The sequence below is a fragment of the Aythya fuligula genome, chromosome 1 (genome assembly GCF_009819795.1).
Source record: "Aythya fuligula isolate bAytFul2 chromosome 1, bAytFul2.pri, whole genome shotgun sequence".
Lineage (NCBI taxonomy): Eukaryota > Metazoa > Chordata > Aves > Anseriformes > Anatidae > Aythya > Aythya fuligula.
In genome coordinates, this window is record NC_045559.1 from 138,994,938 (window position 1) to 139,019,993 (window position 25,056).

General features: G+C 42.4%; 1 protein-coding gene across 13 annotated transcripts in view; it reads right to left on the reverse strand.

Annotated features, from left to right (window-relative positions):
- Positions 1-25,056, reverse strand: part of INPP4A (inositol polyphosphate-4-phosphatase type I A) — a 110,627-nt gene that overhangs the window by 49,735 nt on the left and 35,836 nt on the right. For 12 of the 13 annotated variants that reach the window (XM_032183085.1, XM_032183091.1, XM_032183137.1 and 9 more), the window contains exons 2-3: positions 2,707-2,770; positions 25-243 (exon numbers count right to left, since the gene is read on the reverse strand). In XM_032183085.1, the coding sequence (XP_032038976.1) occupies positions 25-130 (106 nt within the window). In that variant the 5' untranslated portion in view covers positions 131-243; positions 2,707-2,770. Of the gene's footprint in view, positions 1-24; positions 244-2,706; positions 2,771-16,522; positions 16,558-25,056 lie in introns of those variants that run through there. The other variant, XM_032183075.1, reaches the window with a different exon arrangement.

Sequence of the window (25,056 nt, forward strand, 5' to 3'; positions counted from 1 at the left end):
AATAGCTGACATGAAGGTACGTACCTGCGAGAGAGAGGCCTACCATGTCGGAGGTGACATCAATGGTGGAGGCCCGTTGCACGGTGCGGGACTTTGCACCATGGCGGGGACTGTGTTCTCTTGCTGTCATTTTTTCATGAAGAACCCTTCTTTTCTCGCTGCTTGGCTTTACTGGTGTTTGTCTTATGGAGCAGCAGAGTGCAGCAGGTTGTCTCCAAGTGCTATTCCTCTAACATTACCGTGCTAAGCCATAAAGAGAGAAAAAACATACACCAGAATTTTAGGCCACGATCAGCTGTTGCTCTTTTTAACATCGGCAAACTTCCTGCCACAAAATTACCTCAGGTCACTCAAATAAAGCGCTCAGGGCAGATCCAAAGCACAGTAAGTCAATTTTCATGAACCGTACATCTGTAGCACTTTACTGCAAATTGTTGAAGACTGTACCACACGCAAGAAAGGCTCTTCTGTCAGAGAACGGGGGTTGAGAGACTCGTTAACAGAGCAGCTGCTCTTCCCCTTTGTCTAAGTTATTAAATCACGCTTAATGAAGTTTCCTGGTTTTCATAATCCCTAGGGAGCACAAGTAAATTTGTCAGACGGGGCCTCTGTCTGCAGAGGTAGGGCAACAGATTAGGACAAAGGGACATGGGGTTGGCAGGACGTGGAACAAAAGGGCAGGAAATGTTCTTAGTGTCAGCAAGCTGTGTCTTTCTAGGCTCTACCGCTGTGAGAAAGGGATATTGAAAACTATAAATAAAACCTTCCGGGTCGGGGTGACGTTGAAATGTTGGCATGGCGATGTAAAGAAAAAGCAAAACGGGATGACTGCTGATGTGGCATACAGCAGTGTTTGTGCTTTTCCTTCACCCAGTACTATGTGAATACCTATGAAGGGTTTTCTTCCTTTCAGAATGTCTATAAAGTCAAATGTTATGCTAGGAAAGAAACACTGTGCCTAGAGATCATTTGATTATGTAGTTAAATTTTGTTAAATGCAGTGTGCTTGGTTTCATTGGTAAATTTGTATTTTCCTTCCATCAGCCACGTCAGCACTGCACTTATGGAACTTTTGCATTCCTTTCACAGTGTTATGACAAAATCCATTCATTTAGAAAGTGACATTAGGAGTAAAATCTGAAAAACTGAAAGGTAGCAATACAATGATTAATGCCCACAGCGGCCCTTTATTCATATTACAAAATATTTGAACCACAGGTTTTTTTCCCTCTTATGCTGAGGAACCTAACAATGGACAAGATGCATCATATTTAAATAAATCCCCTAACTTTTACTTGTGCTTTTAATAGGTGTTTTAAATCTGTCTGAAGGCCTCCCAGAAGAGTATTCAACCCGCCTAACTCAGATCTCTAAATTTAACTAGTGAGCACCTCCCTCTGGAACATTTCAAAATAATCTCTCCACAAAGAATTCAAGTGTCATCTTAACTAGCTCTAGTTCACTAAACATCTAAAATGTAGATGCAAGTTAAGAACCTAAGACAACTGAATTGAGCGCAGTCCTGGCCACCTACAGAAGCTTAGAAATGGGATTTGAAATGGGGAACTCATTCTATGGAGGAAGGAATTTGGGCCATGTCCAGCAGATGGGCCAGTCTATTGCCCCTCAGAACTAATAATTTCCTTCAGTGATTCAATTCACGAGTGATCACTGTCGTACTCAATACAGTACTAAATCATTAATAGGATGTCATAAACTAATTCCAAGTAGAAAAAAAAATGAAACTGTTGAGTGGAAGAAGCAGAAATTGAGAACTCTGAACATCCCATCTCCAAAAGCTTTGAGACTCTGACAGCATGCAAAATGACAGCCAAAAATTAGAGCAGGCAGTTTTCCAATTCTTGCAGAATCACAGAATAGTTGAGGTTGGAATCACAGAGGTTGGAAGGAACCTCTGGAGTTCATCTAGCCCAACCCCTTTGCTCAAACGAAGATCACCTAAAGCAAGTTGCTCAGGACCATCTCCAGCTGAGTTGTGGACAAGAATGGAGACTCCACAACCTCTGTGGGCAACCTGGTTGTTCCCATGTCTGATTACTCACAGTAAAAAAAGCTTTTTATCTTTTCTTTTAACATTTAAGTGGTCAAGTGGCTAGAGAACCAACGGTCTTTCTGCAATAGTATTGAATGTCCTAAGATTTGGTCAAATCAAACTTCCATCAGAACTCTTTGCCAGTGTACAAGTCCTTCCATTCTAGCATTTTTCCTTCTTTCAGCAATACATTTTTCCTTGGTTTGTTCTTTATGCAATGCGATGTTAATGGTTTGTAAGTCCATTAAACCTAAGTGCCTAATGAAACAGAACAGCTACACAATATAGTTGCAAAGATTTAGGCAGGATGCCATAGCTTCTTCCTCCAAATCCTACTGTAACTACCCTATTAGACGACTAACACGTTCTCATAGTTAAAGGTCACACAGCAGATAGGTGAAAGAGTCTACTGTTTTTTTAACCAGAATCTCTGTAATTGCTGCTATCCTTAAAAAGAGTCAATCTTTGAAAAGTTAAAATAGGGATAAATTTAAAAAAAAAACAAACAACTATTTCTAAGTAAATATCACTGAGAATAATATTCCAAGTCTAAGTTCTCGACTGTTCCTTTACATTGCAATATTAATTTATCACCTATGATAATATGATAAATTCTTAATTTACTGGCAATAGCTTACAATAATTTTACTTACAAGAGGGCTCTTTTCCTCATGTGCGGAGGGATTTTGCATGTCATAACATTGGTTAAGTCCACATCTAGAAATGAACAAAACAATCAGTATAAATAATCAATCTTTTATACTGTGCAAATCACTGCCAACAGAAAAGTATCCTTAGATTAACTGTAAATGTCACTTCTGATTACTAGATCTTGCATTAAAGTTTACTGAAAACTAAGAACAACGACACTGGCAAATAAACGAGAGTACAATCCTCTGAGAAACCTGGACCACCACTGGTGATAGCAATAGCAAGGCAGAACAGGAACACAAAGAAATACGCCTATGCTGAAAAGGACTGACTTTAGGTCAGAATTTGATGAGTGGGTGCGATGGCTGTAAGAAACATATGTTAAAATGTTTACAGAAAGGCCAGGTGCTATAAGAAAAAGGAACATATATGATACATGTTGAGAATGAAAAGCCTTTGTAATGAAAAAATTACTATACTTGCTTTTCCATAAGTTAAGCTTCCAAGTTTATATTGTTTGGAAGAGTTATAAGAGTTAAAACATCACGAGGAAAGATCACGCAAAGTAGTCAAAACATGGAAAATCAAAAGATCAGGACGCAGGCCTGTTTCTACATTTTGTGAAATTATGTGAGGTAGGTTTCTGTGAACAGCTAGCAATATGCATACAGGAAAAGTGAATTATTTATAAATATACTACAGGTTACCTGAAGGTTTGAATTTGCTAATGGTACCATCTAATTCAAGTACATTTACATTAGCAGGATATGCCTTTTAAGACCTCGCAAGTATGGCATACAAACAAAAGAGATGAGGGAGTCGAGGCTCAGCTTCTGGATTTCATCGCCAGCCCTATCAATAACCCAGGATTGCTTAAGAAAATGGGTCTGAGCTCTTATCATCACTTACGGAAAGGGTTTCATCTCGCCTAACTTAATCCGTGTAGGAGGCAAGAAGCTGATCTCACCTCATTGCCCAGGTTCTCTACGTAGTCAATGGTGAGACACAGGCACCTCCAGAAAATGATTCACCATTTCCCAGGGTAGGTGGGATGAATCACCCCATGAAGACACCTCTCTCTCTCATTTTAGAAACAATTCAGATGACTAGTTTGGGCCTGACGCTGCAGCTGGGCAAACTGAATCCCTCCCCCAGCTGTGCTAGCTCAGGCAGGGATGACTTCCTTCCCTTCACTGCATGGCCTGACCGTCCCAAACAACAGCTGCTCTTGGATTAAAACCATTTCTACCTTTGCAACTTTATTATCACCTTTTTGATAGAAATCAGTGGAGGCATGATTCCTTCCGAATTAAAGGTAGTACAAACACACCTGGGAGTTTCCTGAGACGGCACCTATGACAGGTATCACTCCTGTCCCAAGGGGTGATGTAATTCAGTCATCATGTCCAGGCAAATCTCATCTGGGGCACGGCATGACACACCTACACACTGCCTTTGGCTGTGCCCTTACTAATACTGCAAACAGCGGATGTTGATAAATCTTCAGGAGGAGCATAACAGAGAAAGGGAAAACGTGGCAGCTCATTTAATGCTTTGAAGAACAGTCTCAGGATGAAATCCTGCTAAAAGTTTACCATCATCTCCAAGGTGGAGTGAAAAAGTAATTGTGGGTACTTAACAAAGTGTTTTACTGCTCTCTGTACTGCAAGGCCCACTCTCTGGACCTTACAAATTCGGGTTGCTGCTCCTCAATAATCCATTTGTAAGATCAAAAGGACACCCCCAGCCAACTGGCCTCTTCAGATAACTGTATCATCATGGACAAAATAATGGAAAGGATGAAATACCAGACACTAAGTTATGACTATGCTTCCTTGCATGTAACAGCACCATCTCTAATATGCTTATCAGATACTTTTTTTCTTCCCTTTTACCTCCAACTACTGAAAACCTTGTAGTTCAGTAAGATTTGCTTCAGGGTCTGAGGTGAAGGTCTGGACCAACCCCATCACTCAGGGCTGCAGAGGTAGCCCAAGAGCGGCACATCAGCTCAAGGTCTGCAGCTCCAGCAAAAGCCTCCTAAGACCGACACTGATTAACAGCTGTTTTTTGCAGTCTCATGAGCACTTTGCTCTTCTGTCTTTTTTAACAGCACACCTAATGTCCTGAATCTGATTCAGGTCATATAACAAAAGGAAAAGTCAAAGCCATGAGCTTGATACCTGGAGTCAGATTTTTCCTTCCAGCCAAACCCATGGGAGCAACAACGCAGAGGATATCGATGCTCGCAAAGACAGGACGTGCAGAATGAACCAGCTGGTGCCAAAAGCTGATACCCACCCAGTGCACATCTCAAGGTGATACTTAGCATTATGGTCCAGAGCTAATTTGGCTCTGGGGACTGAACGCACATTAAACAGTGTGCCCTCTCCAGCTTAGCTTCAGGCAAGAAGCCCGATTCATGTGCTCTGAGATATGAACAAAAAATGCAGTGACTGGGGACGATAGCAAGATTTACTTCCAAAATGGACTCCTAGATATAGGATATATTTATATTTTATATATAATATAATATTTAAAGATACAAATATTTATACATTTAAATATTTAAATATTTATATATTATAAATATAATTATATATGTTATATATAATTAAATATATTATAAATATAATATTTATATATAATAATATTTTATATTTATGTATTAATAAATACAGGATATGATATAGATGCAGCCGTACGATCAATTATGGCTTATTTATTAGTTCTACGAGCAGCCTCCCACGAGTTGCAAATGCTCCCATTGTTGCCACTGACAAATATAGACTATTTCAATGCCAGCTGCAGATCCATGGGTTGATAAAAGTTTCGCTGCCCTTCACTCCCTCGGTGACCCTGGACATCCGTTTACCAGGCCACCTGGAAGGCAGAAGGAAGCAAGTGGTGCCAGCACCCAGGATGAACCTTTGCCTCCCACTGAAATTACCTCCCCACCAAAACATCCTCAGCAGGTGCTAGTCTGTCAGCTCCACAAAGGGGCTGTATTCCCCTCTCAGTCTGCTCCTTAAATCTAGCTTCCCCTCCGAAGATGGCTCAATGTTTCCTCCTCTCATTGACCAGAAACCCAATTACCAGGAACGGAAAACAAGCTTGCCCTGAATGGTGCCTCTTGTCCTCCTGAAGCACTCCTGAGGACTCTGATCAAGGGGGTGACCTCAGCAGGCACAGGGAAACATCCTCCACAAGAAAAAGAAATCAGCTACTGCAGGGCACAATGAATGTAGCTGTGCAGCATGGAAATCCCCAAGAGCGACCTTTTGGTGATACTCAGATAAAATGCCAGTTCAGCAGCAGGAAGTAGCTTGCTTTCTCTTTGTTTTCCCTTCTGCCCTCTCCCACTTACCTACACACAAATCTAAGTCACACTCTTTCTTCTTGATCCTTCACCCCCACCTTCATGAAATCATGAGAAGCTTCAGCAAACCCAATTAATCTACAAACCCGATTTTCTCTCCTCTAGCTATTTTGGATACTTTTGGGTACTCCTCCACTGTTTTACCAACAGTTTACGGATGGTCTTTTCTCTAGGTTAATCTTTAGGCTCTTCACAAGAAATATACAGGGTATGTTACGGTAAAGCTTCCTGTGCACGGGATGACTTCTTTCCATACCACCTGGGCCTCTCACACTGCCCACGCAGACACGGAAAAAGCCCACGAGACTGGCGGATGACATATTCGCTGTTGAGGAGTTTGGACTGGGAACAAATGGCTGAATTTGACAGTCCTTTGGACACCCTCCTCCAAGGTCCTCCTGCTGCAGGAAAGGGGTGGGGGAAGAGGGGAAGAACGGGGATAAAACAAGTAAAAAAAAAAAACAGCAGTTTATGGCCTGAAGATGAACCAGATACGCTCTGGTATCTGGTACACTCTTATAGTCACTGCAGCGTTCATTACAGCTGTTGATTACAGATGGCAGGCTCTCTTCTCTGACACGACGGGTGGCAATGAAATGTTCCCCATCACACAGGCAGTGAGAGGCTGCGGGGACCACAGAAAACACAGAGGAATATAAGCACACGAACTGCATGTGCAGTGGGAAGTTCTGCTCGAAGTCTGATTACAACAAAAAGTCCCGGGAACCATCTGAACTGTCTGCCTGCAATACTTATCCACTTCACAGACCAACGTAGCACTACTTCAAGGCAGTTTATTCTGGTCAAAACAACCCGGGAATCACTGGCGAGCTACTGTGAGTGCTGTCCTCTGTGTGCCTGGGTCACATCTCACATTCTGCTCGGAAACCACTGGGTCGTGTTCAGCTTCGACTGTGCTCCGGGGTCACAGACTAAACAGGAGTTTACTTTCTTGACCCTGGATTTTCCCAGATGGAAAAAAATGCTCCATTAGGTCACAAACACACCAGAACATCTCCCAGGCACTCTTCATTTTCATGTGGCATTCCTCCGACATGCTCTGCTTCCTACGCTTACCATTTGAAACTTTTATATAAATTCAAAATACAAAACAGCAGCAGAGGGCAAGCCAGAAAATGCACAAGTTATTTCTCTAACATATGTGGCTTTCACTAAGACATAATTAATTGACTCAGGAAATGAAACATGTCGTGTATTTAGAAAATCTTAAATAAATGCTAGGGTGGGAGTAATATTGCACAAAGGTTATTACCAGGAGTGATGCAGCATAGCAAAACTGCTGCGACTAACACACAAATCTGTCGATGCATATTTCTCCATCAGCATTTGGTTTGTATTCTAAATTGGGGCTCGTGTTTGTACTTCTGATATATCTTTTTTCTTATATTGTGAACACCTAGTCTGTGCCTACTGGTGAGGATTTTTTATGTCTTTTCTAACAAAATAATTCTTGTTTGGTTCCAGATACCAGTTTCCTTTGTGCTGCTTTCATTTGTTCTTCTTAATACACAACGTGATTTGTTTATGTACCCTGATCTCTCCAAATCAGTGGGGGAGAGGGCCAAGATGCTCTTCCCTTGACTCACTTCTGCAGTCACATAGCCAGCCCCTCCTTCCCAAGCAGTGGGATGCTGCTGGTTTGAAGTGTGAAGCACCCAGCTCCACACACCCCAACAACAGTCCACGCTTCCCACCACTGTTCTCATTTCAACGCCTCGCCGGGACAGCTGGCATGGCCAAAGGAATCCTTTTTCATGCCAGTCCTACCCCATGGGTTAACAGTAATGTGATCCTGTGAGATGTCTTGCCAGTTTCTAAACATATTTTCCTCAAAAAATCTATTTAGACAGCATGCAGAGACACCGGCTTGTTGGCACTGTCAGAGACCAAATTCATCCAGAAAATCCTGTCAGGATTCCTTGGAGCTGGGCCAAAGACCCCCAAGATCTGGTTTGCTTTCTTGTCCAAGTTGTGAGGAGGCACTGTGGAGAAAGCAGCCAGCACGTCGGCCTCAGTTGCTGCTCTGTAGAGCTGAAGAAAGCTGTGCTCTGAGGGGAAATCCAAGCACAGCATGGAATTGCTGTGGGGTGAAATGACACGGAAAGGGCACAGTAGTTCTCCTGGACATAGCCCTTACCATGAAAAAAACAGAGACAAAGCATAAGTGAAAATAAAGAGGGCCCTATGGTACTCCGCTGGCCCTGGTTGAGCTACAGCCTTTAGGGCCTCCATAAAGGAGCCAGAAGCTACTGGTATGTCACAGGATCACAGAAAGGTTTGGGTTGGAAGGGACCTTAAAGATCACCCTGTTCCAACCCCCTGCCATGGGCAGGGACACCTCCCACCAGCCCAGGCTGCCCAAGGCCCCATCCAGCCTGGCCTTGAACACCCCCAGGGATGGGGCAGCCACAGCTTCTCTGGGCAGCTCTGAAATGAGGAGATAACAGCCAGAAGAGAGGAGAGCTGGTAGGTCTGAAGAAAGCTGGAGAGCTGAGCTGTTTCTCGAGAAGCGTTAGGGCTTGGGACTACTGGGGCAAAACACAGAGCTCATCACTTGTCGGCCATGCCACAAGACAGGCACTGACAGATGAAATAACAGGACAACTGAGGGGACCGTGTTATCCTCCACTTGTGGTGCCCAACACAGCAGGCATACTCTGGGGCTGACGATGCAGATGTGCCACCCCAGCTGCCCCCTGCACCCTGTGCCTCCCTCCCACATACCTGCACCCACCCCACCGCCCACCCGTCCTCCCGGCCCTGCACAGCGCCCTTACAGCAGCTGCTTTCTCATGAAGAGCAGCGTGAAGGGGAAGTGGGACAGGAGGCGACGGGGGCTGAGACGCAGTAGTTTGTCCACCTCCTTTCTGCTAGATAGGCAAGGAACAGCTGCAGGCCCCTCTCTTTCAGAAAAGGAAGCCACGATTTCGTTTTCCATCAAACCCTGACCATGTTCAGAAGCAGCTTTTCAGAAGTCGCAGAATGTCACTGTTTGCCCATTCCAGGTCACAAGCAAAGACATGATGAGGATTTTCAAAAAAGTCAAAATAAAAATAAAATAACATGTTATGACTAACATCAGAGCAACAAACCTTCCTACACTTCAACAGCAGTAGTCTCATTTTAGCAACTGTGTTGGTAGGAATTGCCAGCAGCGGATAGAAAGACTGCAAGTTAGAAAGGTAAGAAAACAGAAATAGGAAGATATAAGCAAGGCCCACTGAAACAGTTCATAGAAATCAGGAACACAAATTTGCTGACCAACGTATTTGCCTATATATTTTTAACACTCAGATTTTAAGAGAAAGTACGTTTCACCACATTTGCAAAAATCGATGTCCCTAGCAAGTACGAACTGAACTGCTGCCACCAGGACCTGGCCATCGTTTACTGAAGGGGTTCTTAACTTCCAGCAGAGCTACTGAAAAACAACTCTGTGGAAAAGATTACACGTATTGACAGACATGGGCAGTTTTTAAAACATACTGGAAAAATATTTGGAATATACCTACCTTATTTGATTAATTAAAAAGGCCTAAATGAGTAACACAAACTAGATTAAAGTATGTGACCTACAAAAAATTAGACCACACGTGGCTTGTGTGTCCTTGAAGTAACCTTAAAGAAATCAGCCCAAATATCACTAAAATATTTCTACATATTTGACTACAAATACTTCTCCAATGTAAGATCAGCAGCTTTCTAGTAGAATATCATAGTTCAACAATAGTCCCCAGCTAGTGAAAATTTGCATGAGGTTTTTTAGCTTTGAATATCAACCTTAGCGAAATACTGCGTTTTCTCTTGAGGTGTGATGAGCTGTTGCAAAAAATAAGTATCTTGTAGGGGACCTTGTGATGCTAGTTCTAAGACAGAAAAGACAAAGTTTGAAAAGAGTAATTGGAAGCATTGCTACTACTCTGACCAGTTTAATGTGTAAAATAAACAAGCACAGAAACACTCGTGGACAAATAAAACTGTTGTGGGTACTTCATGGGTTCATGTCTCCTCACCACAATACAGTATAGATGAAAGCAGTCTGTCCAACAAGTGAAGGTAGCAAGGATTTGTGCAGCTGCAGTATGTGTTGTGCAACATTTTCTTTGTCCTACTATAACAATTCTTTCACTCCAATCCACTAAGAGACCAAACGTAACAAAAATTTCAGTCTGAAATTCAGAGAAAACTTAAGCCTCCTACAGGCTCTGGTTGTAGATTTTTCATTTCCGGAGTCCATTTAAAAAAAAAAAAACACAACTATTTTCAAATATTTGTACCCTCGATCTGGCTTATTTTCAGCAATTGCTGCTGATCAGTCTTCAGAACTGACGTAATTTGGAGGGCTACAAAAGTTTGTTTGAAAAAATAACAACTGCGGCAGGGATGCTAGCAACAACCACAAAAGATACAAACGCTATGCAAGGACAAAGGGCAAATACTAGTGCCGAGTTCCTTGCAGCACTCAGTACTCAAAAATATGAGCTTAAATGTCACAGTTTTGTCAATTCTCCAAGTGCTAGCATTCCTCATAAAAGTGGTGTGTTAACTAGAGGCCAAGTTTATCAGAATCTCACTTCTTCTAAAGCACATTTCTCACGGATGCAGAAAAGCCTGGAAATGCAAAGGATACATCCCAAATTATTTACTTTTCTTAAAGTTCATGAATAAGTCACTCTCACCATTGACGTATTTGACTCTTTTTTTTGTTGTTGTTTAATGCTGAAGGCTAGCAGCAGTGACGCCGGCTTCTCCTGCTACCTCCGGGTGCCTCAGTATCCCTGCCTTCACAGAATCACAGAATTTCTAGGTTGGAAGAGACCTCAAGATCCTCCCACCACATCTTCTCAGGAATTCACACGCAAGCTGCCAACCCCAGCAGTCAAATCTCCTCCATGGCAAGGCAGCAGGGATGGTGTTTCTGCCCACAGCTCCCTGCCTTGCTCCTCCGGCCTAGCTGACAGCAGGTATCTGCATTTTGGCTCTACTGGATCACAGTCTGCCACCTAATCAAAACCACTTTCAGCAATGGGTTAAACTAAGAGACTAGAAGCACTACCCTCTGGCACAAGAGCAGGACCAAGAGCTGAAAATGAAAATTGGCTCAGAACAAAAGGTTAATGAAGGCTGCGGCCCCCTCTGAGAGCGGGCAGTGACAGAGACTGAGGCAAACAACACAACGGGCAGGGCTGGGATCTTGTGAGGCACCTCCCAGCCTGGGGTGACGAGCACCCCAGGAGTGAGTGCCCCAAACTACAACCACATTTACTTGTCACTGGTAGGGCAACAGCTCAGTGTTGCCCTGCACTTGGCAGCACCATGATCCTAAAACCCTGTAGTAGCCTATACCAGCACCAGTGACTGGCCCTATGCTTTGCAGGCGTTGCAAGGCCGGAGGACTGAGGCTTCCCCAGCTTGCTTTGTCTGAACTTTTCTTGACCTGCCTGCAGCTTGGTTTTATTTCAGTTCAGCTCTAACAACATTTTTTCTGATTGCCCAGATTGTCTGTGACTAATTGTTTTTACTTCTGTTTATCTTTGTGAGGCACCGTCATGACTTTAGAGCTCTAAAACAACGATGCAGCATAGAAAAATACAGGCCTGGTACGGTAACAGGAGGTCTTGAGGACCAAAGACGGAGGATGCAGCAGGGAGGAGAACAAGAGGTTGGGCATAGACTACAGACACTGGAGGCACAGTGTCTATAGATGGCTCACCCATGGTCACCTGAAGAAACACGGACTTGGGGATGGCCAAAACTGCTTTTAGGGATCATAAACAGAAGAAAGAAAAAGTGTCGAGTGTGTGAAAGGTATCCCACATACCAAATTCAGATGTAACGTGTTACTACAAACCAGTGGAGAAAGAGCCAAGCTTAAAAGCTTGAAAAATGATCCCAGGTGGATCCCAGAGTAAAGAAGAAGAAACCATCAACACAAACATCATTTTCCTCCCAGTGAAAGGACTTCAGATGCTGACAGCTTGCTGAAACACCCCCATCCCCACCACCAAAATGACACCACAAACCTTAGGATCCAGAGGATTAGGGGGAGGGTGAGCATTACAGCAGGAAAAAGAGGTAGGTACTGCGCATGTCCAAGCATTTTAATTGCATTAAGTATTGCTTTTCCTGTAATTATTGGGTCTGGACAAGGGATGATTCCTGAATTAGACTACAAATATTTTATTTATATCAACAACAACAGCTTCTTGGCATTAGATACGAAGTGTTTCATCTTTGCCCATAAAAAGAGATTTTATTGTAGCAGCACAGATGTAGAATTTAATGTCACTCTTCACCATTTACCTGCACCAGCAGATGCTCCTGTCATCCTGTATTTTTGGAGAGAAATCTTTAAGCACCTAGGAGCACTGATTTTACAAAGTCTCCAGCTTTTTAAGTCCTTCAGATCTTATCTCTGCAGCTTCGTTTAGAGTGTCCTTATGGACTAACAATGCAAGAATGAGAGAGAGAGAGAGGGAAATAACACTGTCAGAATAGTTTGTGATTGCTGGAATCTATGCTCCAAGCACCATCTATTTGCTCCCACTAATAACAAAAAATGATTGCCCACTTGCAGTGGTATCACTGTGAATTATAACGTGTCTTTGTCAAATATTTTTAAGACAATAAATGTCATCAAACTACAACTTTTTAACTCTGTTATTGCCTGACTTAAATTAAATAAATAAAAATTGGGGAACAACAGGCTGTTTTAAACACCAAAAAATTACTTTCTAAATAAAAGGTTAGCTTCTGTGAGAAGGGAAGCAAGCTAGTACTATGACAAAATGAGATCAGATTTACTGAATTCTTCTATCAACAGCTTTCAATCTATTCTGATTTGAAAATTCCCTGAAATTTTTCCAGTGGAAGAACATTTCAGCATCAGCTAATTTAAAGCTACTGATTGTAGGCTTGCTTTCCTTAGTCACTTTTCATGAGCTTGTTTGCATAGTTGATGGACAATGTAAAACCACTGACTTAAACATTATAAGAACCAAGCCAGCTGTGATTGTCAAGACTAATTATTTTTTTCATTTTACATTGTTTCCATCTGCTCAGGACTACACAAATTATTCACCTAACTTTCTACATTTTTCCGTGTTTGGTCTTACTCTAGAAGACAATTTGTATTCAGAAAGTGTGAGCACAAGCCTTTCTGGGCATTTTCCAGTACTGAAAAGTGGAAGCCTAATAATACCTCTTTATCCAACCGAGAAAAAAAAAAAAAAAAAAAAAGTCACCTTTTTCAACAAAGAAAATAAAACCAAACTGTAACTGAAATCCTATATGGCAAATAGTTCTTTGTGAGGTATGCGCTTACAAAAAGCAAACAAGCAATTGATTAACAACAATGAAAGTGAGTTAAAGAAAAATCAGAGTCTGGCGTTACCTACAGCAAGGGAAGCCAGGCACCTCTGGCTGAAATCCGTGAGACCTGTGCCCAGCAGGTCGTTTTACACTGAAGCAGTAATTGTACCAAACCCCTATGAAATTTCGGGCTACTCATGGGTGATGCAGAAACATTGGTATCAGTGTGCATTCAACAAATGTCAGCTCTTCGTTAACCCTTCCACTCTGAAAAGCAATGTGGCTAAGTATAGGAGGGATGGCTCTGTGATAACGAAGTCCCAGATTTTAAGGACTGTTTGCCTTTAAGGAATGTTTGCCTTTTCTATCTGGGAGTGGGCAATGGTGGCACCAAGAAAACTAGCATAAAGGATATTCTATTTTCCTTCCCAGTGACACCCACAAGTCACTCCTGCATAAGTAACAATAAAGTTTGCACAGCCTTATCTACATGGATTTTCCCAATCTAATCTGCAATATTAGAAAAGGATTCTTTATGCTGCCAAGATTACAAATCAGACTGCAGGAGTCCATAGTTTAATACCTACAATTTTTTTTTCCGATTCTTGGACAGCTGTGACCATGTGGTAATTGCTGTGTCTGTTTTTCAGGCACCTTTACAAACCACAATCTTTTCAGCTCTCACATTCAGATTTTCCTTTTTTGATCACGAGTATGGAAAGTGACCTCAGGACAGAAGACATCTTATGCTTTTTGGGCTATATGGTTGCAAAGCTAAAACGTTAAGTTACAATATGCCAGTGTCATCTCACTGGTGATGGATGCAGCTGGTCATAGACTAGTCTGTGATGCTCCTATTTAGTGCACTTATTTTGTCTACTCTAATAAAAGATGACTTGTATTGGATGCCAAGTACTTACTGGTACTTACTGGTGCTTCTGGGAAAAGAGAAAAGCACAGTTTTTAAACAAGACCCACTGGGGAAGTTACCAGCTGCTTTTACATTAAGTCTTGAGGAAAAATCGTCAGCATTTTTTTTGTGTGTTGTCTCTTCCCTTCACTGCTGAACAAGATATCCAAGCTCTCGATTACAGATAATCTGGAATACCATCAAGTCCGTTTCTCCAAAAAGTCAGGTAAATACCAACAAACTTGTATGACGAAATATAATCACTTGAGCTCACTCATTCCTAAAGCTCTGCGTGGCTGCTTTACCCACAGGGATCCACAACCACTGCTCCCAACAGTGCCTTCTTGAAAAAACAGTCCCCTGAGAAGTTTTGTTTTCCATTTTTCCTCCTTCCACACGAATACTACCTGAAAGCTCTTCTATTCCTACTTTCTTTCTCGAAGAAATACAAGGCTGGGTGGTGATGTTATTTGACTTTATCACTTAACCCAGCAGTGCCAATGGGTTAACACACGTAACCCATTGTTCGTCTGTGGATAAAGCGCACCAACAGGCACCATACAAAACAAAGCTGGTTTGTCATGTATATCAATTCATAACAGAAAAGGGTTTTTTTCCTGTTATAGCATACAGATTTCAAAGTTTAGCTAGAAATTCCCCCTGATGACAATATCTTTACTCCACATTTTAATGCACAGTGAAGTCCACCAAGAAGAAGGTGTCTCAGAGTGGCTGCTTTCCCTCCCACCACCCATAAAAATCAGTGCTGGTGCCTTGGCTCAAACAGGTTTAGCTTCTAAAGCCAGAGTCTGTTCATTTAGTGCTCATCACCTTCACTGAAGACTAAGGTACCTGTCTGTATCAACATGCACATCTATTAAATGGAGCCTGTGCCACCTTGTGGGATGGCATTAACGAACGTGAGAGTGTCAGCTGAAAGATAAGAAAAACACCTCAGGATGGAGATTTCTACATTTCTGAAGCAAAGCTCCCAAATGAAGTGGTGGATGCCCCGTTATCAAGATATTTACAGGATTTTCTACCAAACCTACAGGTTTACACAGCTGCAGCTTTCTCCACCCAAACCGGTGTCTCTCCACACAAATATTCTACTTGGCAGCTGCCTGGGACAGTTCCCAAAATCACCATATCAAAATCACAGCATATCTGACTAAAGGAAAGTCACCGAAGTGAACGTGTACAGTCACAGTGAAAACGCCTCCTTTCAGAAGCACAAGATCGATGTTCAAATGTTCCACTGAAAATAGCTCGGTGTTAACAGCTGAGCAGTGCTCTCTTATTCTTTGTCTTTGTTTGCTTGTGTTAACCTGGGCAAGAAGTCAACAAGAAAGTACAATTATTTTTGAAATTCATTCAAAGATGACTATGCTCTCACGGAGGCCTGAGCCACAACCCATCTTTTAGACCATCTCATCTGTGTGCTCTAGGCATTTCTGGGGTTAAAATCTAGCAGGAGTTGCCTTACGATTTTTTTTTAATATGGAAATTACAGAACAATCTTGAACGTAATTATTCCCAAATGGATATATTTTCATTTCAAAGCCAAATTAGCATAAACACATTTGAAGAAGAAATTGACATTCTCTGCCTGTCACGCTTGCCTACAAACCCCCAAAATACTTTGGCACATTTTATTTTTAGTTTTTGTAGCATACAGTCTCTCCAAACAGAAAACATGCTGTTAAAAATACCAGGACAGAAAGCTCCAACCGAGTTGGAGCCACCTTCTCTTTTGTACTGCCTACAGCTTAGCACAGATACAGCTCATACCGGCTCTGTTTAACTCTACAAAAAAATGGTTTACTGCAAATTCCTCCATTTCTCTTAAACAGGAACACGAGATGCCTTTTTCCTTGAAACTTAAACCAGAAACCTCTTCAACTGATGCTCTTCCAGTTTTTCTGGGAATCCTATAAGCAGCAGCCATGCCACTCTGAGATTCTCTCGAGCGTCAGCTCTCAGGAAAATGCTTAGACAGAATTTCAAATTAAAACTCTGAGATGTTTACTAGCCAGCGAAGCTTCACTTAGAGCTAAACAAAACCCAGAATACAGAAAAAAAAAAAAAAAAAAAAAAAAAAAAAAAAGCCAAACCCAAACTGGGACACAGATTCTAAATCTAAGGAAATAGACCACGGCTCTAATAAATAAAACAGGAACTCTGAAAAAGCACTCACACATTTTCATGCCTGCCTCCTCAGTCCTCCCCCCTGCCATCCACCCTCTCGGATCGTCACTCAAAGCTCTGTGTTTCCAGCAGAGCACTCCCCTTCCAAACTATTAACAATTCGGTCCATAAACAGTGTGTTGTTTTTTGTTTTTTTTTTTCTTTACTGTGGCAATTTTCCAAGTAAGGCCTGTGAGATCATCACACAATTGTTTTTACCACGGAACAATAACTACTTAGTACCACTATGTAATCATTAATTAGGAAGCAGAAAAAAAAATAAAATAAGAGAAGCTGCACTATTCTCTGCTGCTATTCTGCTAGGCACTTAAAAACCTCAAAAACACAAGCTAAGCACTTATTAATAAACAAGTAACTGGAGAGCTAAACACAGTGGTGCCAGAAGTAGGCACCACTTAAAAGCCATTTAAAAGGCTTCTAGCTGTGGCCCTGTGCTCCTGCTGTTTTATGGATCATTCTCTTAAAGAATGACCTGATCAATGTCCTTATTGCAGATAACGGCACATAAAACCGGCACAGCAGCAAGCAGGTTACTCACCCTTACTCCATGAATTCAGCTCTGTTTTGAGCCTGGTGCTGAGACGAACTGGCATCTACACAATGGGCAGTCCCTCGCCAGCAGCCAGCTGCAAGTTTAAGCATTTGTCAAACTAGGAAGGTATCTGGGGCAGGGCTGTCACTGCCAGTAAGTATCGCACCCGTCACTTGTCACCGCAGGCACATCGGGGATCCTCCACCACAGTTTTCACTTCAGAGCAAGCTTTTTTTCCGCTGGCCGTGAGTTGCTGCCCAACTATCAGCCTCTACATGCATCTTTATCATGGACTGACCTTACACACCTTTGTTCAGCCCTACAAAATCACTTCAGGCCCAGTTATCACAGATTCCCCTGGGTACTACAGGGAAACTGCAGGGCAATACAGCTGGACTCCTCAGTCTGTGCCGCTGTCTTCCTGCCGTACCCTGCTGTTACTTGCAGGCTGTCATTAGTCCTCTGGTGGACTACGACACCCTGCTCTCAGTTATCACCTCGCTGCTATCAGCCGCATTCCCAAGCTCCCTATTACTCCAGCTACATCGCTGCAGCAATTAAAAGCCGCGTTTTGCCAGCCTCCCTGACATACCCAGCCCCCTCGTGTACCATCGTGCCTTTGATCATCCCCGTAGCCCTTCTCCACATCTGCCACGCTGTGAGCTGAGGTTTCTGGGATGCTGCAGTAAGTGTTGCTCACTTACTAAGCACCAGCTCAGTGGAAATACTCCTGACACTTTCCTGGGTCCCATCTGTGGTTTTCATGACGGTGTCAGATTGATGGGCCAGATACAACCCAAATCCACTTACCCTCCTTCAAAGTCTTCAGCTGCTGAACCTCCTGATCATGGATAAAGGCCCTGCCTTACTTCCTAAACCGAAGCTGTAGCACCACCCAAGTTCAGGCCTTCTACACAGATGCCACTCGGGTGCCTAGGCTCTGTTAAGTTAAGAGAAAAAGGCAGGAGCTGGGTGCCTAATTAAAAATCTGCCTCTTTCCGCTGATTATATAAGCGCTTAGCCTGCTAATTTTGACACCAAGGTTAAATGAATTCCTGCCAGTGTGAGGCCTGACACTTTGCGTGTTAAATTCCCCCCTTTTGGGCTATCTAATTGTGTGGGTATTGTTCCTGTACAGCCACTTCACCTAAGACAGTGCCCTGGGAATGAATGAATGTCCTCCTTCCACCAGCAAGTTAACAGCCTGCTTTCAATACATTACAACTCCAAACAAAAAGTCAACTAACTTCATAACTAATTCATCTTAAATATCCACCTCCTGTTGTCTCCCCTTGTGCCATTTCTCTGCTTGAGCACTCCACTAACCTTCCTCCACCTTAAACAGTAACTTTGAAGCCACCCGATATTAAATGCCTCAGTAGGATCCAGAGAGACCAGATCTAGCACAACTTTCTTTTTCTAGAAAACCTAATTTCTTACTCAAAAAAAGATATTAGGTCAGTCTGACATGACCTATCTTAGTAAAATAGATTATATTTTATCCTCTTTCTATCCACCTCTTGTGTCTTTAATTATTCATTCCTTCAAATTTTTGGTAAGGTTTTTAAGGTCAAGTTAACAACTCTAAAGTTGCCTAAATCATATTTTCCATTTCCTTTGAGAGTTGTATTATATTCAATAGTATCAAGTTACAAAAATCCTTTTAAAAAATCTTAGCTGATCTATATTTTAATTACACAGTAAAAAAGGTTCTTGTAAGAAATTCCTAATTGCACAGCAACTTAACAAGCCACTCTGACAGAGTGAAAGCGATTGCTTTTAAAACATACAAGATTCAAAAACTGCATGCTTCTTCTGAGATTACAAGAAGTTACGTATACTGGTTTCAAGACTTCTGGAAATCTCCTGAGACCCCCAGGTGAGAAGATACACAGCAAGATACAGCTACGGCCCTTTTTTGACTTGCTGTGTGAAACCCCACTGCTGATCTGTGAGATGTGTCTGGGATCTGTGTTGCACAACATCTGTAAGAGGTGCACAGTACCTCAAACTCCCACCGTTCAGGACAATTCCTTAAATTCACAAACATTTAAACATGTTCATGTAGACTTTCTGATTCGTTGGGTCTCTTTCAAGCACTGTAGATCTGAAGAGGTTTTTGTGCTGAGCCATGATTTTCCTAATAAAATTTAAAAGTTTTTTAAAGGGATAAATATATTACACAGTTCAAGAAAATAGTTCAATAGCATGGAAGAACCTTTTTTTTTTTTTTTTTTTTTCCCTATAAGAAACTTCCTGTTCTTTCTGCACTTTCTTATTGCCATCAAAAGATTTCTCCTGATGTAGATTCTAAGACTGACCCATCTTCTGGAGAGCCCTGGATCACTGGCAACTGCTCCTGACTTCACCAGGGGCTGCTTTTGATATATGGAGGTCTAGACTTGAGGACCCACATGGTCGCTTCCAATCTTACCTTCCTAGCTATATGGAAAATACCACTGCAGGCAAACTCTGCAACTGAAACAGAAAATGACCCACATATGAAGTTCCCAAGAACGAAAGCAGCATGGCAGGGAGCTGATTTTGTGGGTTGGGTTAGATGCTTTGGATTAAATGCTACCTTCTCAGCACGTTTTAGTGACACCATCCTTCCTGAAATGCTCACAATGATGATTCTGTGGTAGTTCAGCTATGTATCTCCCAAGGATAATGTTGAAATTATTAACAACTAGGTACTGGAAAATTTGTAATTTAAACACTGTAATAGCTTTATAATTAAAATGCAAGCGCAGGGGTAAAATTAGTATGTTATTGAATCAAATGTAAACTAGGACAGGATAATGTTTCAAACACTCCTAATGCCTTGATGTAACAGTGGCATTTAATTCCAGAAAACCCTTCATTTATTTTGTGCTTGCGTGGAACCTAATGTAGGTTAAATACTTGTAAAAAGACACAGAAGTCATCGCAGTGAAGGAACAAATAATCCACAGATGATTGTATTCTCCAGATGCTTAAAACATTTGAAATTCTGCTTCTTTCTTCTCCTAAGTCTCTGCCTGCTACAGATGTTCTCATTAGCTCAGTCTCATCATGTCCTCTAACCCTTCTGTCAGTCTGTCTCCATGCGTTCAGGCTCTACTCAATCTGATTACGCCTTCGTTTGGTGTGTTAGTCAGACTCAGCCCTTTGTCTCTGTCTGCATTGCTGGTGTCATGCTTAATTCTTCAGGCTAGAATCAGCAGAGTCAGATAGAAAAACACTTAATGTGATGTAGAACATTATCAAAAGGCCAAGCGCCTCACATTACGCACTCGCAGCACACGTAGTCACTGCAATTATACACACTAATCAGCCATGGCATATGCAATTGATCCCACACTAACAAGAGGGCGATGAACATGATGGTCTACGAACCACGATCGCTGCGTATTTAACACAGCCGTGCACTCACACGTGGCCTGCTCTGCATTTTAATATACTTTACCAAACCGGTAAGAAGGGAAAAGTGAGAGGGGAAGGAACAAACTAATGAATGCTGGGTTTTATTAAAAAAAAAGAAAACGTAACAAAAACTGATAGTAAGCTTGAATTAAAAACTAAGACTAACAGTCACCAAGAAGCTTTATGTGCTACGCACATGTTAAGGAGGCACGACCAAAAAAGTTATGTGGAGCTTGATGCATACAACGCTGCGCTTGACTCTTAATGAAGAAACCCCTGAATCCAAATTAGCTGAGAGAAAACATGCACCAAAACATCGAGCAAGCAGGCAAACAGAAGTGGGTGGCACTCTCTTCTCTTTCTTTCACGTTTCCTCTTCAAACCCAACCTAACACAGAGCTTCAAATGAGTAGTGGGATCTGTCTACATGGAGTTGATTGCGCAGCCAGGGCCATTTTTGAGAAACACTTAATTAGGATGATACGCTGTCCCTGCAGGGCAGCCCTAAATGCTGTTTTTTTCCTCTATTGTTATGGATTTCTTTGAGAGTGTGGAGACGGACCCCACGGGGGAGAAGGCATGGCTGTCTTGGGGAAGAATAAAAAATTCTTTTTTAATTTCTTCAGTAAGAAGCCGCACTGAACTGGATGGAGATGCAGGATTGCCCCAGGCATATCTTTTCCAATGGAGACAATGACTAACAGAAGAAAGAAAGATGGCATGAATGACGAGTATTACTGCAATTCCTTTTAAGTCTCAGTAAAGCTAGCTCCAGGCTCTGGCAATGCTAATTTGCTGCTGGCAACCTCATCCCTGCCTTCTTGGGATCCAGAAAGATCTGTAAGTGCATGCCTGACTCCCAAACTATTCTTAAGAGAACCATTCGAGATGGCACAAGGAAAAATCACACAGGAGCCCCCGGAGCATCCCGTTGTGCACTGTGTTCCTCTCTGTCCCCGTTGAACAGCCCAGTCCATGGTTTTCACTGCTTGCTTTAATTCCAGGTTCAGGTACAATCGTGGCAATACCCTTCCTTGGACTTTTCAGAAACCGATCCTCAGTCTGCATTGAGACACGCATCTGACACAAGGAAGGCAATTGCTACATGAGAAAGTGCGTTTGCTGACTCGGCCTGAGATATATAGGAGCTTGTTCGCCCTCAGCAGTAGTAGGGAAAAAATGTCACTCAGAAGTAACAGCTGTTCACCTCTGTCTCCAAGCTGTTTGCTGAGCTCTGTAAAACGACACTGAGGAGACCAGAGGAGGCTGAGGAGGGTTCCCTCCCAACTCCTGCACATGATTAACCACATGGCCACAAGCCTGGTATTTCACCTCTCACGGCCTCCTGTTCCCAGGCCAGCAAAACCTCCTGCCTCCACCAGATGACCTGATGGACTGGCTGCCTGCTTCGTAATGCCCTGTGGTAAAGGCCATGCCCCACACACCACCAGCATGCCTGCCGCCGCTTCTCTCGGTCCCTGAAGTCCCAGGCATGAGGCGCAGCTGGTGAGACCGACACAAGGCCCACCACAAGCTGCTGTGGCCCAGAGGAGGCGAGAAGAGCCCCATGGCTGATCTCTGGGAGAGAAAGGGGAAGAAGGTCACCTCACAAGGGTCTTCTGCGAACAGGAACCCCAGCAGGACACACATTCACCTCACAGCCTGGTAACGCAGCCGTCAGTCTCCTCACACGCCCACATCACATGGAGAAGGCAATGCTTGACAAATGTTTGTGAGGTGCCTGACAGGATTCAGCTCCCTTACTAAAGGATACTGCTCTATGCTAGAGCAATACTCAGCGACGACAAAAACCAGATCTGCCTTCTTCCCTCTCCGTTACCTCAGGATGTTCAAGGGAGGAAACCTAAAGAACCACCGGTTTGCTCTTACAGCAGAAATAGGTTACAAATACGGGCCTTTCAGCATAGGAAGTACTTTACATCTCACAGATTCCCACTTCAGTCTTTCTAAGGCTGAAGTTCCTTTTGCTTTACCTGCCTCTAACTTTTTTCATTTCTGAACCTTTGCATTCAGTGCCCATAGATCACCACACGTGACAGTACTAATCACTAAAGCTGTCTTACCTTCCCATAGCTTTCAGAGATCAAATTTGGCATGGGTGCCCAGTTCTTTTTAAATAAAGCCTAGAAGCTTAAAAAGGATGGTGTTTCTGACTGAATGGAAAGAAATAAACAGTCTAGCATCACAGGGAAAACAACAAATACAGGAACAAGTTGAAAAAAAATCACTAAAAACTCATAAAAAATGCAGAGTGCTAACACCTTATAATTTAGTTCCTCTGCCATTTGCATCCAATGGAATCCGGACTGTGGATCGGTTCTGAGGAAGGAGAACCTAAGAATAAAGCTGGATGAGAAATCCCAGAATTGGGTACTGTTATTGTACCATTTTACGCTTAGGGACTGTGATGTTCATCTTCCTTCTACTGTATTGATGAAAATATTCATTTAGCTAAGGTGACTTTTCTATTAACCTTATAAAGACCCAGTGCATGGTATAGGAAGCTTAATAACGTAGCTGCCTCATGTCCCCAGCAACAGTCTCGCTCTCCCAGCACAGCTTCTTAACTCTTGCTAACCTTGTCCTGTCTGCTCCTTCCAGCTGCCATCAGTGCTGGGTGACTGCACGGCACCACAAATCCTTCCCTGAGAGGTTTCTCCACACACCAGCAACAGCACCAAGCCCCTGCCCTCTTCTATGAAGGTCCTCAAGCAATTTTCACTCCTTGAAGGCGCGGACTGAATTCAGATGTCACTGACAGAGAGGTTCAACAGTTTTCATTTCTTGTTTCCAAAACTCACAGCTCTTCCATTGTGACAGGGAACATACTGTCCTTGGCCACACCAAAAGCAAGGGATCAGCATGAGGGAGTGAACTGGAAAGCAAAGTGTGGATAAACCTGATGGGAAATGGGCTGTGACAGGGCAGCCCAGGACAGCAGCCAGCTGAATGCTCTGGCTCTCCTCATCCTCGCACAGCCAAGTCTCCTCTAACGCAGTACCACTGAAGTTGCTACCTCTCAGGTCAGACAAGACTTCTCCAGATTGGTCTTAAAACCCCCAAAGATGGAAACTGCTCATCCTCTCTCAGCACACTGCTTGCCTGCTGGATAACCTGTTATTACAAGGGCTGCCAGAACCAGTAGTACAATTATTTCACATTTCCAAAAGCTTTAGAGAAGGAAAACAATAATTCATTCACAATTAATTACTGCATAACTGAGGCAAAATGATCTTTAGGTTTCACATCTTCGCCCACCTATTCTCACTGAATTTCCAAACTACAGAACAAAGGCATTAACTGTGTACCTGTGCAAACTCTTTTTTTTTTTTTTAATCTTAAGGTCAAAACAAAATCTCAACTACTGTCCCATCTGGGATGAGAACAACTATGATTTTTAACCTAAAATACTGGCTGTGTTGCTACAGCAGTGCATGTTAGAAACCTCTTGACACCACAAAATTGTGGCAAGGTTGTTCCTACATGGAGAAGGTAGGTCTCCAGTAAAACATACACGTAGAGCAGATATATAAGTATATATAGAAGGATTAACAAAGCTAAAACTTCAGTTCAAAGGAAAATATACTGACCAGTCACAAGCAAAACACTTCTGAAAATGTTAAATTCAGGGGGGGCTCAAACCTAAAGCAAACAGTGTTCAGATTTGTAATGTGGTAGTTCAGATGCAATTCATCAGTTTATGATGTTGTTTGTAAACATCAGGAAAATCAAACTATTAAGGATCCACCAGCACTGAAATAAAAGAAAGCAGATGAAGTTAGAAAGCACTAATACAAAACCACACACTTGCAGACTAACAAGAAGAGCTTCCGCTATAATTTTTATCAGTTGAGAAGAACAAAGAAGGAAGACCTCAGTGTCAGACAGTGCACCCACAAAACAGCTAGATGAACTGGAGTAACAGCAACCAAGAAAGCTAATTTAACCAAGTGGCCTACAAGGTAGCTTAAGTTTTCTTCTCTTTTCATTGTCCAAGGTGAAGGCAGAACAAACTTGAGGTTCAGTTCTCATCTGAACCGACAGTCACAGAAGTTAGATAGCATTTTACTTACCCTGGCTGTTGGAGAGTTCCTCAGTGAGGACAGAGACAAATGTCATCATGTGCAGCCATGTTCAGGGTTAAATGGGATGTGCAATAGTTTTTGGCAAAGTCATTTACTATTTTTAATCATTTTCATTTTGGTAAGTTCAGTGCAGGCACACAAAGTTCCTAGTTGGTATCCTTATTTATAACTTATAACTGCATTTATTTAGTATAGCTATTTTTTTTCTTTTTCCATTCTAAAAGCAGAGCACACGCTGTGAAGGCTCCTAGGCACAGTAAAAGCTACACACAAAGCCAAGTCACTCCCAGCCAGCCACAGTCACAAGATGAAGAGCTGATACGATGGACCTGCTACGTTATAACCCTGTAAAATGTTATGCCACCATTCATCTTCAGGAAATTTAATATAAATATGTAAACATGGTACATTATCTTTTCACTTAAAATGAAGATATGAAAATGGAAGAGATGATGGAGGCATTTAGAAATCCTATTAATA